The sequence below is a fragment of the Heloderma suspectum genome, chromosome 4 (genome assembly GCF_057233095.1).
Source record: "Heloderma suspectum isolate Gila_16-S chromosome 4, 16-S_ref, whole genome shotgun sequence".
NCBI lineage: Eukaryota > Metazoa > Chordata > Lepidosauria > Squamata > Helodermatidae > Heloderma > Heloderma suspectum.
Window position 1 is genome coordinate 264049614 of NC_139461.1, and position 16609 is coordinate 264066222.

General features: G+C 45.6%; 1 protein-coding gene across 1 annotated transcript in view; it reads right to left on the reverse strand.

Moving 5' to 3' along the window:
* Nucleotides 1–16609, reverse strand: part of NAV1 (neuron navigator 1) — a 384551-nt gene that overhangs the window by 8579 nt on the left and 359363 nt on the right. The window contains exons 14-25 of the mRNA XM_084853627.1: nucleotides 15030–15082; nucleotides 14639–14662; nucleotides 14446–14523; nucleotides 13495–13578; nucleotides 11264–11375; nucleotides 9209–9330; nucleotides 4214–4410; nucleotides 3152–3314; nucleotides 2231–2405; nucleotides 1840–1937; nucleotides 1578–1673; nucleotides 873–1032 (exon numbers count right to left, since the gene is read on the reverse strand). Coding sequence (XP_084709753.1) covers nucleotides 873–1032; nucleotides 1578–1673; nucleotides 1840–1937; nucleotides 2231–2405; nucleotides 3152–3314; nucleotides 4214–4410; nucleotides 9209–9330; nucleotides 11264–11375; nucleotides 13495–13578; nucleotides 14446–14523; nucleotides 14639–14662; nucleotides 15030–15082 — 1362 coding nt within the window. The remainder of the gene's footprint in view (nucleotides 1–872; nucleotides 1033–1577; nucleotides 1674–1839; nucleotides 1938–2230; nucleotides 2406–3151; nucleotides 3315–4213; nucleotides 4411–9208; nucleotides 9331–11263; nucleotides 11376–13494; nucleotides 13579–14445; nucleotides 14524–14638; nucleotides 14663–15029; nucleotides 15083–16609) is intronic.

Sequence of the window (16609 nt, forward strand, 5' to 3'; positions counted from 1 at the left end):
TCTTCAATAATCCCCAGATGTTTAATGCTATCAGAATACTGACAACTCCCACTGCTACCACCATGTCAAGACCCTCATCTTCTCTTGGAGTTACTTAGCCCTACATAGCACATAGCAGTCTACCATTTCTCTCTCTCTGCTCTGAATGGGACTCTGGGAAACGTGTTTTATTCTAGCCAAAGTTAGTTAACAAATCAGGATGTCACACCATTGCTTGATACTGGTTTCTTTTAACAAACTTTGGTTAGAACGAACCATAGTTGTCCGAGTTTATATATAACACAGAATTGTGATTTGTTTGAAGTGAAAACAGAAGCTCTCCTTCTCTCTCCTTGTGGGCAGAGGAGGAGGAGATGGGAGGAGAAACGCAAAATCCCAAGCCTCGGTTAGGTAATAATCTGAAAGGGGCCTAGAACTGAGTCTTCTATTTCAACCCAACAGCAAAATGAGAGGAAAAAAAGTATTCCCTGCAGGTTAGCCAAGCACAGATCTTCACCTATAGCACCCTTCCCCAACCTGGTGCCCTCCAGATGTTTTGGACTACAACTCCCAGCATTCCTGACCATTGACTATGCTGGCTGGAACTGATGGGTGTTGAAGTACAAAATAATTGGAGGGCACCAGATTGGGGAAGGCTGACCTATAGCAATACAGTGCTGCAGTTAACAGCTGCTCCAATATACCATCACCATTTCTGAACTTGGCCATTATCTCCAGATGCTCTCTCACTCAGAGGTCCCTGTTTTGTTTTTCTCCTCCTCTGGCCCAGCCAGCTGCTTAAAGCTAGACAGGACAGAAACAAAGGAACGCACGGAGGTAGCCTGCCATATCACTAGTGCTAAATGAATGTTATGAACTAATTGTGGCAATACCTTTCAACGTGACAGCTATGCTGGTCATACCCCGCCGGCAAGGTGGCAGTTCTGGTGGCTCTGTGTCCAAGACTCGTTTGATGTGGCTGATGCTGTAGCCATAGACAGACTCAATGCTGAGCCCCAGCGTGAGAGCAGGGTCCATCTTGGCAACATACTCCTGAGTGAAGACAGGGAGGGACTCAGGTCAAGTCAGACCTTCCAGATGTGTTAGACTACAAATCCCAGCACCCCCAGCCACTTGTGGCCACCAGTTCCTATATCTCTGCCCCAATGCAAAGGAGGACAGTGCAATAGGCAGCCACTGGTTTGGCCTTAAGGACTGCACAGTGGTTCCAGAATAATTCAGCAAGAAGGCCTGTTGCCATTATGTCCTTATGGAGCTTTTTATTCTCTGTCTCTCCTGGGCACAAGAGGTGCCCTTCCATTTTTTCCTCCACTGCTCACTCACTTTGGAGAGGGCATTTTCTGAAAGTAGTAACTCAGAAGAAGACTTGCTAGATTGTTAAGACCAGCAGGTACAGCCAGTTTATCTCCATGAACGCTAGCATTTAACATCCTCCAGTCCATGTTTCTACATACAGCTAAAGCCCAGGAAGACAGATGTGTGGAGTACTTAAAACCTAATGGGTCAATATCCCAAATATTTCAAATGAGGTTTCTCAAGATGAGAGTGCAGCCCAAAGTTTATCATTAGCATCTCACCTTGAATACCTGACAGACAGCTTCATCCAGCATTTTCCAGTCCAGTTTCCCACTCACTTTACTACTGCCCAGGTAGAACTCCTGCTGCTTCAGGTCCTGGAAGCCAAAAAGGGAAGGATAAACATGGCTGGGATCTCGAAACTGCTGCCACCAGTTTTTAATGGCCACTAGATCAACTCGGTAGAGTCCCCACACCATACGTTTTGGCTGGGAGGCACTGCCCCCAGATACTGAACCTCCCTGCACTTCCACTGGTGCTTACCCCTTTGATGATGTGCTGAGGTGGCATGCGCACTACAATCCGTAGCGTCATCTCATCTTTCTGGGGGCCGGCACTGATGCCATCCATTGGCGACAGGTCTGGAAGGGAAAGAGACAGTACATACGCTGCGCAAAAGAAGACACCATTGGCAAGGGATGGGGTTGCCAGGAACCCCCATGGTGTCCACAAAAAACCCTCCTTCCTCTCTCTTCCTATAGTAGCCCCAAAGGCCACATGCAGTGGGGGGAAGGGGTGCACATGCAGGTGCACATACAAAAATGCCTCGGCTTGCAGCGATGGGGAGGTTAAAAAGAAGCAGGTATTTTTCAGCACAAAGTGAACTGTTAACAGTAGCTCTGTGATCCTTTCCCCCCTGTTCCCTGCCCCATACCTGTATCCGTCAAGCTGGGACTGAAAGGGTGAGTGAGCTGGAGCCCTAGAGAGCGTCGCGGAGAAGAGGTGGCAGATGAGCTCAAGACATGGCTTGGGATGGAGCTTGGCACTGATGAGGGCCCTGGAGCCACCTTCAGCCGGTCATTCTCAGCTTTCAATAGATCCACCTCCAGCTGCAGGGCATGGACAGAGAGCAGTGACTGGGGTGAGAGGTCTGATGGCAACAATATAGTTACCCAGAAGGCCAAAAACGGAGGCCATAGCAGCAAATTCTAAGAGATGGAGTTCTCCCCAAGGACAGGACTTTGGAAAGAGACTTCCACAGCCAAATACAATCCCAGGGTGCCTTTCCTACAGGACAGCAGGTGTCTGGATGTTCTCTACTTCCTGCTCATCCTGAGTAGTAATGTACTACTTCCCTGAGAAGTGATATTTAAACAACAGAGGATAGCAGAGTAATTTCCTAGGGTCATGGATCTTCCTTTAAAATGCTGCATAAACAAAATAGGACTGCTTTGAGCTCCGAAAGCCACAGCCCAGATCTTTCTCTCTCTCTCTCTCTCTCTCTCTCTCAACATTGGTCTGGTTCATCTGCCACTGTAGACTACTTCTTTTTTGTGTGTGCAACAATAGATGTGTTTAGAACATTATTACTGGGTCAACAACAGAGAATGAGAGCACTTCATTGGATAAGGCAATACTGATGTCCTTTACCGTAACCTGTCCCATAAAGACTTATGTGACAGTCAAAAGCTTGCTCATTCTCACCAGCAGACCCTGGGCTAGTTGAAGGACATTTATCATACAGCATGCTTGGTCTCTTTGTGAAAACACAGCAACAACAGGTGTTTAGAAACCGATGTTCCTGTGGTGGTCTATGACCTGCAGTACTGCTAGCCTTGCAAAGCATAGTGCCCACCTGCATGTTGTGCATCGTTTCACGCAGCTGGTCCAGCTGGTGGGCTGAATTTAGGGCTTCCAGACGAATGTCCGTCAGTTTCATTTCCTTTTCCCACAACTCTGAGCGCAGCTCTGAGACCTCCTTTTTCTCAGGCTCCTCTTCCTCATTAGTCTGGAAGAGCCTGTGCAAGGGATGAAAAAACAATTAGACACAATCTGAGACAGGTGCACGACTGCTGACAAGGACTATAGTGGGTAAAGGCTGGGAGGGACTGTGCCAGCTGAGGATTGCTGCTTCAGGCTAAGGATCTTTCAGAGGATGACAATCTTCTCTCACTGCTGTGCTCTCCTGCCAAGCCTGAAGTCTTTTTAGTGCCCATATGTTACCAGAAAGATGCTCTGCAAGCTATTTTTTGGCTGCCTACTTAAGCATTCCTCCACGCACCCAGCTCTTAACAACCATGTCACTTGAAGGCATGCAATGTTTAGCACAATGCTAATCAACTGAACTGGATCCACAGACTTGAAAGGGGGACATTATTGCACCCAAGTAGGTGAATGGAGCTTAAACACAATGTTTAAACTCATTAAAACACAATGAGCTGGATCCAGACTAACCATTCTGTGAATGGAAGAGCTCCTGCCATTTATGAAACAGACCACAATCCAGTGGAGGCTTCCTGCTGGAGGTGTGAAGGAACAATGTTTGCCAATTTCCCCTTCCTGCTGCAATCCACTGCACTGCCTCTTGTGCTGCTCTGGAGAGTCCCGAACAGATTTTTCAGGGGTCACAGATGGCTGCAGGAGGAAGGAGGGATTGGCAAAAATTACCTCCCCTCACCCTTCCTCCAGCATTAGTGGATCTCTGCTAGTTGTAAGTCTGGATCCAACCCAGTGGGACTAATGGAGAGAACCTTATTGTTCATCTTATGGGTGTGGGAATCTGAGCCCCCAAATAGCGACCGACTTGAATCCATCTACCTAAAGCATACTAGAACTGATGAAAATTCTTCCAGTGTCAACCGACCCATGGACGTATTCCTCTACCTTCACTCCTGAGAAAGTAGGGGGCTGCACTTACTCAGTATTATCAATGCCCACAGAAGAAGAGTTGGAAGATTTGATGGAGGGCGAGGCTGTCTCCATGGATCCATGCTGCAGCTTGGGAGATGATGGTGCTGAAGAGTCAGGGGTGGCAATTTCCTCTATGTCAGAATACGAGGAGGCAGATTTGGGGCCCTTCTTAATGCTGAAAGCCTTGTTGAAAGAGCTCCTCAACTGAAGGGGGAAATTGAGATGCAAAGAAGGTTGGAATAGCCCTCCAAGACTGATTGCTGGAAAGCAGAGGGTGTTGTGCTATGGAGTGAGCAGGCAACAGAGGCAGCTTGTGCCTTTGACACTCTATTTTGTTGCAACCTGTAATCAGTTTATACTTTTCAGGACACCCAGCCTTCTAAGATTCCCTTTTGATCTGCTTCTCACCCTAGCTCAAAAACCAAATATCATCACAATACACATTTCTTACATTACGTTCTCCCAATGCAACAGCCCTTTAAAGAGTGTATACACATGGGGTCTTCACCATGGTTTAATTAATCACAGGCTCCATACTCACATTCTCTAATGCCAATTAGAATCTCACCCCACCCATAAGCATGCACTGACAGGATGAGAAAACATCTCATCTTTTTGAGCAGCCTCAAAAAGAACATGAATGCGAGCATGTTAAGGGGTATCTAATTTGCATTAAATCCAGCTTAATTATACTCCACAAGCAAGTAAGCAGTAGGTTCTAGAGTGCTCAGAATGTGGATTCGGCAGCAATACTGGTTGCTTTCTAGTATGCCAGTTTCCACAGCTTGGGCTTCAAGACTCCAGAGAGTGGGAGCACTTCTAGTCCCCAATGAAACATGAAATGCCTCAGCCCAAATCAGCTCCCAGCAAGGAGCTGAATAGATTCCAAATGTTGTTACATTACCCCACCATAAAAAGAACCAAGCCGCTCTTGTAGTCAGTAACCATAAACGTAGGCCCTTGGGGGAAGCAGAACTTTTAAACTAGGAGGAACTAAGAAACATACAAAGCCCAGGCATGACCTGTGGTTCCTAAAGGTGATAAGTGATCTGCTCCAGGTAGGGAAAGAAGCAAGACGTGGGCCAGATTCTCTTCTCCCAGATTGAACAGGAATGCAAGTAAGCAATCCTATTCTACCTACTATAGAAGGAAGCAAGGGCAGTTTAGCAGCCTGAGGCTTGAGCTTATCCAAACTTGCACAGGAGTTGGTAGCTAGCAGTAACATGCCACTGGCCAGCTGAGTCCACGCATTTAAGTGCTGCTGCTGTCATGCCAGATGTGGAAGATGCAAAATGGTACAGTCTTTCAGTTAGAGCGTTCTGTGCTTCTTGCAACTTTCTGAAGAGAGGGAAGGGATACAACTGGCAGCTTTATCCATGCATGCAAATAATCAATGGTATTGCATACCACTGCATAAGGAGTGTATTGGGGGCATGGGGGAGGAATAACCTGTGTGCAATGTAATTACACCTAACTATGATCTACTGCCATGACCTCTTGAAGGAAACCTGGATTTCCATGAGTGGGCAAGTCCTATGTTAAGGAAGCCTCAGGTTAGTTGCTGTTTTCTCCATAGCTGTCGCCCTGCCTGGGAAGAGCACTTGGAAGAACAAAACTGATCAAGCACAAGCCCATTTATATGTACTTCCCAGATTTGCTTTTTTGACGTTTTATCACTCTGCCTATGGGCAGTGGCAGCGGGAAGGTAGAACAGACTCAAAATCCTTCCATGAGATGGCAACCACCTTGCTGAAGTTAAAATGGTCTTGTCAGTGCCTGGGAACCCTTTGTATACCTGGAGTTCCATCATGGAGGAAAAGTGGGGTATAAAAGTGATAAGAAAGTCTCTAGACAGGAAGTAGTACCCAGGCATCTGCTCTGTCATTGAGGCACGTAAGAGGGGAGTGCTGCATTTACAGGTTGCATTCATTTCATCACAAGTTCAGACAACTTCTGTAAACCACCCAGAACGCTTTGGCTATGGGGCAGTATAGAAATGTAATAAATATTAATTATTATTTCATAATTATTATGGTGTAACAAAAACAAGCATTTGACTTATTGTTATGGTGGGTGGGGTAACTTCCGATCCCACTAGAGAGTCTACCCACTGTTATGGTAGGTAAGGTGTCTCCTGCATTCACACATGCAGCTGATTTTCCAATGTAACTGATTGTGTTAATGCTAGCACATAGCACATGTAGAGCAGCAGGGCAAAAAATAGGCAATATTACCTCTGCTCTTTGGCTGCGAACAGGCCCTCGCAGTGCTTACAGGCTCACCCCACTGTAACCAGAGTCCTCCTGGCTCAGTGGAGTTTTTATGTTTAAAATCTGTATGCGTCCAATCAGACTTGGTTACAGTCAATTCATCCATTAAGAAATCCATATATCTCATCTCTCTTGATTTGTTCACCTCCAAATCTGGTACAGATTTTGCCAAATCTACAAGTAAGAATGATAAGCTGCTCTCCTTTCCCACAGAACATCTAACACTTTCCAAGATTTAATGGGAAAACACATATTAGTCCAGGAAGCTAAGATCTAAATGGGCCATCCATTTTGCATTCAGTGGCTTGGCTGCCGAGAGACTGGAAAAGCAGCCTTTCCTCTCCTAATCGATATTATGTAAAAAGTATAAAAGTAGAGTCAATTCCAGCATGGCTGTGTGCTTTGCTCTTGAGGGGAATATTCATGTGCAATCCCAACCATGCTCAGGCAGAGCATGCAACGTGCACCCACACGCTCACACAGACACAAAAACAGGCATCAATCCACACACATATTGAAACAGTAGCAGGGAGAATAGCCACTGTAATGGGTGAAGGTGCTACTGGAATGGGGGCGGGGGTGCTATCTTCCCCCACAAGCCAGTCTGGGGGCACACAAGAGGCCAGGGGACTGGAGCTGTGTCAGTGCTTGAACCTGGCCTCAAATGGCATTTGCCAGGATCTGGGCTGTACATCTAGGAAAGCACTTTCCTGCTGTAAGCTGTGGCAGCATTGAACCCTTGCTGGAGATTCCGGACCCAGACCATATTCATAGCAATGATGAATGTGCCTTCAAGAAGGAAGGACCTTTAGCATAGGCACCTGCCAAAGTTTTCATCTCATGTCCTTGGCTAAGCCTAGCCTGACAGAAACGGGAGAGCGTCACACTTCATTGAATCTCATCATTTGGGCCACTTAAAAGGTAATAATTCTCGACAGACGAGACACCCAAACAAAGCTTAGATTGGATCTAGAAGCTGCAGCCAGAATGCTGAGGGTGGCTCTATCTAATCTATCTATCTATCTATTTAAAGGGATTTATACCCCCACCGTTCAACAGGTTCCCAGGGTGGCTTACTCCCCCGCAAAACCCATGCAAGGGTTGCATTATGGTACAAGTGATCTCTGCAACACAACAGTTGCTGAATTTGGAACTTCCCCTTAACAGAAGCAAAGAGAAACTGCCCAACTTGCAAAAAATATATATCCGACCGCTGCCCTGCATGGAAAAGGAAGATACTCAAATATATCCATCAATATTTTCAAGATATACTGTGTGTGTGCGCGCGTGAGAGAAAGAATGTGAGTGAGAGTGGGTGGTGGGACATATAGCTTCCATATATTTGGAGGAGTTTAGAAAAACATGGTGTTTTGTTATATATACACACCTCCCCATTCAATTTAGGGGTAGAGGACAGAAAGCCGCATCAGTTACTTGTGGCAGAATGGGATATGATGTGCTATTATTAAGATGTCTCCTAATGGGTACCTCCCAAAAATCAATTCTTAGAGCCTCTTCTCCACCAGTGACTCTCTAGACCTTAAAGAGAGTTGTCAGGCTGGGTAGCGTCAGGGATGGATTCAAAGCCACATTAACAACAGACGTGAAACTTCCTCCCCAGCTCCAGTGCAGTGGCCCCTTGCAGTGCATCTTGGCAGCGCAGGCGTAAGAGCGAATGGGATGGTTAGTTTCACGAGTGCTGTGCTGTCCCAACACAATGGAGTGACTAGTCAGGAGGAAGACGTAAGGACTGGACTGGTGAAGGGGGGTAGGGTAGGGGATGGGGAAGTTCCAAGCTTACCTCATACACCTGGAAAGAAAAGATTGGGGTCAGCATTGAAGGAAGAAAGGGAGGAAAAAAAGAACATAGCGAGACTTAATCATGCGTTCAGCTCAGATCCCTGCCTGTAACAAGCTACGGTGCACACAGCAGCACAGAGAAACTAGTGTAGTCTCCTATACCAGCCTTCCCAAGGAGATGACACACCTACTGAGCTGAGAGGTTGGTATGAATGAGCTCTCTTCCCCCTTTGTGGACAGTGCGAAAAAGCAGGACTGCAAGGTTACATACAAGGAAAGGGTCACATCAGCAGCACAAGTAATAACTTGCCATGCAGAAACTGTTGTGATGCAACCATTGTCTTAAATAATAATTTTACATGTGCTTAAAAAAATGTCCCCAGTACACTTCAGGTCAAATTACTCTTTTTTAAAGGGTATCCTGAAAAACTTGGAAGCTTTTCTGGTCTCATTCTTGCCTCAAGATAGACTGCTGGAGTGAGAACAGAAAAGCATTCAATGCTTAAAGGTTACTGAGGGCAGGGGGCAGTCATTTAACTTGAAGCATGCTAAGAACATTTTAAGCACATGTGGAATTCTTTTAAGAAAACCCCGATCTTTTTAAGAATGATTGCATCACTACTTGGATAGCATCCCTGTCTACCTTTTGGGCCTTCACATCAATACCATCCTTAAGGCTAGCCATCACTTAGCAGTGGATCTAGCCTGGAAACAAGAGCAGATTCTCATTTGGACTCAAGAGCAAAACAGATGGCAACTAATCTCTTAGCAGAGAAATCTGCTCTAAGTAATCACTAGTACTTTCTGCAGACCAGTAGCCCTGACAACCAGTTGCCATTGTACTAGCTACTGTGACAACATACACAGCAGGGCTTCATCCCCACACAGAGCCTGCACTTACTTCTCCTGACTTTCCCTCCTCCTTGACCTACCCAGCTTTTCTTCTTCTTCTTCTTGGCATCTGCATCCTTGCCACTGCCAATGCTGGAATGGCTGGTAATGCTGTTCAAGCTGGATATACTGTCAGATGAGTTTTGCCTCTTGATCCGTAGCTCTGGAGGACACAGAGAATGGAGGACAGAGACATACTCAGAATCTACAGTTAAGACTAGGGGACTCTTGCATCATTCAGTCAGCTACCAGCTCTTTGTTTCTCAACCTCAACCCTGAACTCAGCTAGCAAAGAAAATCTTCTCTGTACTTGTTCCCATTCATTTATTATAACCACAGGAAAGCTAGAATTCTGCCTTGAAAAAAATCAGCGTATTCACCTAAAAGGCATAAAGTCAGACAGGACCTGGTGAAGCAGAGATAGCAGAGAAGGCAGCAAATGGATGCAGTAGGAGAAGAGGAACAAGATCTGGAACCCTAAGGAAGGATGGGAAGCTGTGTGCATTCAGAGTCAATGTTGGGTTGGTTCCCTATGTTGGGGCAGGTTCACTTTGTGCTGGGGTAGGCTCACCAAGCGGGCAAGCGTGAGTGTGTGCATGTATGACAGAGACAGCATGCATGTGTGTACCAGACCACTATAACCCACCCCTCCACTCTTTTGGCTTCTATCCCTTACATGGAATACCAGAAGGCAGGGAGGGAGCTATAACCATTAGCTGCCTTTATCACTGTGCTATTTTACTGTAACACAACGCTAATGTGTTCATAGTTCAGAGGTGCTCTTGGATCCAGAACTGTCTCTTGAGGCACAGGTGAACTCAGTGGCACGGAGCACTTTTTATCAGCTTAGGCTGGTATACCAACTACGCCCTTATCTGGACAGAGATAGCCTAGCTACAGTTATCCATGCTCTGATAACTTCTCATCTGGATTACTGCAATGCCTTATACATGGGGCTGCCTTTGAAAACTGTCCGGAAACTTCAGCTGGTCCAAAATAGGGCAGCAAGATTATTAACAGGGACTGGCCAGCGAGCTCATATTACGCCAGTACTTTTCCAGCTGCACTGGCTGCCAGTCCATTTCTGGGCCCGATTCAAAGTGCTGGTATTAACATTCAAAAGCCCTTAACAGCTTGGGGCCAGGCTATCTGAAGGATTGCCTCCTCCCATATGTGCCTGCCCAGACCTTAAGATCATCGTCAGCGGCCCTTCTCCATGAGCCCCTGCCAAAGGAAGTGAGGCGGGTGGCTACTAGGAGGAGGGCCTTTTCTGCTGTGGCACTCCAGCTGTGGAATGAGCTCCCTAGTGAGGTTCGCCTGGCACCTACACTGTATTCTTTCCAGCGCCAGGTGAGTATCTTTTTATTTTCCCAGGCATTTTTAGCATTTTAGCTTTCTAGACTTTTAGCTTTGCTTTTTTAAATCTGTATTTTAAATCCATGCATTGCTGCTAGGTTTTATTCTGGTTGTATTGTTACAGTGGTTTTAATGTTTTATATATTTTATACTGTTTTATTGTGTGCTCTTTGGTTTTAATTTTTGTTAACCACCCAGAGAGCTTCGGCTATTGGGAGGTATAGAAATTAAATGAAATGAATGAATGAATAAATTAATTAATAATAAATAAATAAATAAAGACGGCCATTTCCTTCTATAGAATCAAGGTCCCCAAGCTGGAACCTTCCAAATCACGTGGATAGCCTCCATGGATACAGGCAGCTGTCCTATTCAGAAAGTTGTCCTCCATGTGTAGCAATGGTGATTTTTCCATCTCTCTGCCATTCTTATTGCTAAAGCCTGTAAGTCTGGGAAGGCGAAAGAAGCAGCCGGATGTACAACCTATGTGGCACAGCCCTATGCAAGACAGCACATAGAGATAGCTTTACTCCCTTTCAAACCTTAAAGGGTTAACAGAAGTTTTATTGCAGCTGGTTATGATTAAAGCACATTCCATCCCAGCACCATGCCTAATTACTCTTTTTCCTGCCCTTAAAAGAACCATGTATCAATGGATCCCACCCCACCATCATTCCACCATTCAGCAGGTACAGATCAGAAGATCTGCAAGGACAGTGTGTACAGAAAGCTGTGCTCACCTTTGGGTGTAATGTCAGTTCCATTCAGGGCCCCTTGGATAACAGCCTGGGCTTCCGAGTTCTTTTTCTTCAAGAAATCAATAGTTTCCCGTAAGTCCACCAGCTCGGTGTCCTGGAAGATGACACATAACTGATGAATGTCTGGGGTTCTTATTATTATTTTACTCAGGGTTTAGCTGTAAAAATATGTTACGAAAAGATTGTGAAAAGGAAATGAGAGCATACAGTTGGAGGGCTGGAGGTTGCCCTGGGCCCTGCTTTAAACCTCCCCTACCGACCCAGCACTCCGCACATCATCAGGCAAGGTGTCCTTTAGAATTTTGACTGGTTCTGACTGAAACCCAGAGTGGATTCACTGCCCCACTGACATCGGAACTACCAGCCTCCACTGACAATCAAGCCACCGAATCTACCTACCATTTAATTTCCCGCAATGACACCAACCTCACAATCCTCCGAGGAATTGTGGGAAATTTAATGGGTGGCTAGATCCAGCAGCCCAGTGCTGCTTAAGAGCTCTTGCCACCCCAGCCAGGTATGCTTCTCAGGGCCCACTGACAGAGGATGGGAACTACCAGGGGCTACTCTGCCCAGGGCCCCAAACATCCGGAGCTGTGTACATGTACCGCTGCAGGCACAGAGAAAAGACTTTCTGGATTCTCCGTCACTAAACTTCAGTGTGATCAGATCGGTGTTTAAAGAGGAAGGGTTATTAAGCCTTCTCTCTTCACATGTTGCTGGGCAATTATTTTAAGTCTTGTAGAGAAACATTGTATTTTCACCTGTTTCTTTATGTCTTGTAATGTTACAATACTTTGATTGACCTCTGTGAGACTAATGTATCTGAGTAGGCAGGAAGCCTAGCTTTGTTATTGCATATTATGAAGACAGCCATTTGGCAATTTAAAAGTTACCCTTGTTTTGATTGGTCAGGTGGGTCAACAAAGATGATGGCAGCTAGAAGTTCCATAAGGAACATAATAGGTTGGGATTTTTAAAAAGGACAGGGAGAAGTTTGTTAGAGACAGCTGGAAAAGATAACAGCGAGTTGAAGTTACTGGTAGTTAGCTGAAGGGAGAAGTGCTCAGAGCTGGGAAAAGAAAAAGCCAGTCTGAGAGAACTGCTTTGGAGGGAGACCTGGAATCTGGAGCTGGTGGCTGTGGAGAGTAGGAGGCTGAACTATGTGGCTGTGTGATACTTCAGGCAGGCGGCAGAGCCCAGCATAAGGGGGATTTCGTCAGAGGTCTAACCAGAAGGAGCTTCAGGAAGTGATCCTTGATACAGTATGATCATCTCAAAAGCCAGAGGCAACAGAAGGGGCTGAAGGCAGAGGAAATCTGCTGTGCAGCATACCTTCTGGGTTGTGAGGGACTGGCTGGGGTGGGGTTTAGGGGAATTAGATCTGTGTGTGGGGAGGAGTTACTGAGAGTTTATTAGCAGGGAAGACACTCTTGTTAGGTACAGTTACCAAAAATATTTAATTTAAATAAGTTTAAGCATTCCTATCCTATAATAGAGTAACACACTATTCCCTTATGTTGAAAACATCTTTTTAATAAATAATCTGTTTAATTGTTCATACTGTCTCTAGTGTTAGTGCCCATTTAACACCTAAGCAACTTATACCAAGCTACTAGGAGGTTTTAAAGTATTCCAAAAGAATTGGTGGCAGTGGAAAAGGGTCAATTTGTGGAACTCTGAGTTATAGTGGCAGGGAGTTCCTAAGGACCTAAAATATAAACTTTCTACAAATAAAAAAAAATCTATACATGTTTTTAAAGAGGAGAAAAGTGGGTCAGGGAAGAGCATTTCCCCCCCATATGCCTGCTTATTGGACCAGCTATCTTGTAATTCACCCTGTTGTAGAGGCATAAGCCATTTGGTTTAGTAGATTCCCAACACTGGAGAACTGATTGTTATGAGTGAAAAAAGCAGTAGGTTCTGTGACCAGAATCTTTGGACAAAGAAGAGGAGGTTTCCCTTCCCAAGCTGGAAGATCTAGCTTGAAATACGCCATTCAACAATACACAAAAATATGTAAGTAATCATTATAGTTTTACTAACTCCTTCCCCCAAGTGTCTGGAGTCCTGATAGTGAGGTCATTAACTCTGCCACTAACTGAGATTCTGTTTGGTCCTGTGCAGTGCAATCCTGAAGAGGAGAGCAAAGAAAGAAGAGACCACTGCAAGCGGAGGTGTCCCATTGCTGTTTCCCCTCTCACAGGCCTCACCTTCTCTTCTGCAGTCTCTGCAAGCTGTCGGAGACGAGATGTCATGTTCACCAGGCTCTGTTCAAAGGCTGCTACTAAGTTAGCCTGGACAGAAAAAGAAGACGGTGCTATACTTGCACTCCTGGCACAAAAAATTGCATCAAACAGAGAAACAGTGAGGGGAGGAACCACAGATTTGTGATAGACAGGGCTTGATTATCTTGCTTGCCAGCCTTGTCATGGCCAGAGGGAAGTTAGGCTCTAGTGAGTGAGATGAGCCCCAGGGCGTCCTCCAAACCTGGAGCTAAAGAGGAGAGGGGATGAACTCCACCCCTCCAGAGCCTCAAAGTTCTGCCACAACCTGCACGAGCAAAACAACAAGTGCCCACTAGAGGGCGCTCCTATTTCATGAGAAAAGCCCCCTCCACGGTCCACCCCCCTCTCCATTTGCTGTGATTTTGCTGCAAGACAATCAAGGACAGATTGGAGCTCTGGACTGCATGGCCATCACGGATGTTCAGAACTGCATAGACTCTGCCTGAGTCCAGTGGCTCTATCAGAATCTGAGCTGCCAGATGGAATATATTTCTAGGGATCACTGTTGGAGAGTGCAAGTTAACAAACATGAGGGTAACTTCTGAGAGTGTCCTGAGCCAAAGGAAGCCTCATAGTCCAGAGAGTGCAAGACAGAAGTGCACTTATACCCAGCAAACTGTCTTTCCCATGCATTGCACTTTCAGTCCTCATCTTAGTTTGCCCTACCCCTTCCAGCATTTCTTGGCCTTCACCTCTGCAACATTTATTCCATTTCTCCTACATTGCCTAAGTTACCTCTGAATGCAAAATAAGTACATACATAATAATAATTTTAAAAAATAAATTAACAGTTGGCACGAAATCTGAGACAAAGTGTTGGGACTTTGCCAGAGGCAAGAGACATTTATGCCAGACCAATAAAAAGGGGCAACTCACATTAGCTGAGAGCTGGGATGTTAGCGTTGCCACCTTCTCTTGGGATGACTCCAATTCACGGCGCAGTTTGCGGATTTGCTACAAGGGACAGACAGAGAAGGGAGAAGAGTAAGGAAGCAGAAGCACCCTTTGCTCTCCACCAGTGGTCAAGAGCAGCCCAGCAGTGGGGAGGAAAGAGCGGATTTTACTGTACCTCAGACTGCATCCTCTCCTCAGCCTGGTAGCACATGATGGGGCAGAGGAGAGACAGAGAGGCAGGTGGTTAGGGTGTAAGTAGCAGAGGCATTCACAGGCACAGCTGATAGCACAGGTGAGTGGCCATGCGCAGAACCCACAGCCTGTGCTAAAATCTTTCCATCCCCCATTTCACCCTCCTTCTGGGCAACACTACACACCTAATTGTACTGCACCCCACGGTTACGACATGCCAAGCCCTGAATTAGCTAAACCCTACTCCACTTGAAAAGACTGCAGCAGGAGATCACCCCAGGGTGGGGCAGGGGAGGAAGGAGGAGCCTGTTGAAACGTAGCACAGAGAAAGCAAAGGATGGGACAGGCTGGCTGATGAAGGGAACACAGCTTACGGAGGAGTAAGTGGAGGAAGCACTGGATGCCAGGGACAGCACGGATCCATGAACTGCAATAGACAGAGAGAGAGAGAAACATGTGTCATGGGGCAACTCCTGGCCATGGAAGGGAAAACTGGCCACAAAGACACCTGGGGGGCATTAGCACACATGGGAGGTGGGGCAAGGGGGAAACTAAGAGGCCAGGTGTGAGCAAAAGTATGCAACACAAAACCAAGAGCAGCCTGAGCTTTGTTCTCTTGGGGCTAATGAAGAAACTTTGATCAGAAGATCATTTGGTCCTGGAAGAAACTAATGAGATTCCTTTGCTTGTGATGGCTTATGGCTAGGCTGACCATATGTACCGTTTTAAATGGGACAGTACCGTTTTTTTCTTATTTCCTGACTGTCCCATCATTTTAATATTAATGTCAATTTTGTCCCATTTTTAATTTTTTGTTAAAAAAATTGAATGCATGTATCATAAGGCTCCATGCTAATCAATGCATGCAGTAAAACTACTAGTGTGATGGAAGAGGAAGTTCCATTTACTTTATCCAGTCAGGGCCAGGCTTCTTGAGCTAGCAACGATCAGACGCCACCCCCTTGCTTGTCTGCAGTGGCGGGGAATTCAAGAGGCGGTCGCTAAGCCCCATTCAGCGTGTGGGAGCCAGGAGGGCGAGTCTTACTGTTATTTCTACCATCATTCCGCCCATACAGATTCTTTCTGCCTGACATTGTTTGATTCGGACTTTTCAGACTCATATTACGGTTCAACAGGCTGTTGATAAGGTGCTGAAAGACTGAAATTTGCTGCGTAAGATTACCTCATCGGAGAAATATTCATGGTACGATAGTGGTGAAATACAGTCCCCTCTACGTCTACCTAAATGTTTGTATGAGTTCTGTCACTGAAGAATAATTGTTAGCTCAATATGTTCATGTAATAAAACTTTTGTTATTGTCTTACTTTTTCATGAATACGGAATATTACATAACCCTGTCCCATTTTTGTCATCCCAATATCCCATTTTTGTCTCAAGGAAATACGGTCAGCCTACTTATGGCACTTTCAGTGGGAACACTTCGAGGACCATGGAGCCTTGCATGTCTCAAAGAAATGGACCTTGTGGGGCAAAGGGAAAAAGATCTGGCAGTATAGCCACCTGAGGCGCTTTTGTGTTGTTTTTGCTTTTAAATATGTGAACATCAGTTTAATGAAAATATCAAGAGCAAATGGACTGTAAATACCTACCAAGAATTACCATTCATGCAATTAAAACAGCAGGGACAAAGGGCCCAACCCAGACTGAGACCCAGGTGGCAGCATGGGGGGTGGGTAGAATACCCCACTTAACTCCCAACCCAGATCAGGCCCCCACACCTGCCACATAAATTAGCCTTTGTTGCCATATGCAGTGTAAGGCTTCTTTACTTTATTTTTCTTTACAATATTAATGTACCGCTCCATGTCTAGAACAGATTTCGGAGTGGTGAACACAAGAGATAAAACAGTAAAAGGATAAAAAGATTAAAACACCAGATTAAAATTATGCTATTTTTAAAAACTTAGGTAATTTAAAAATACTATACAGACC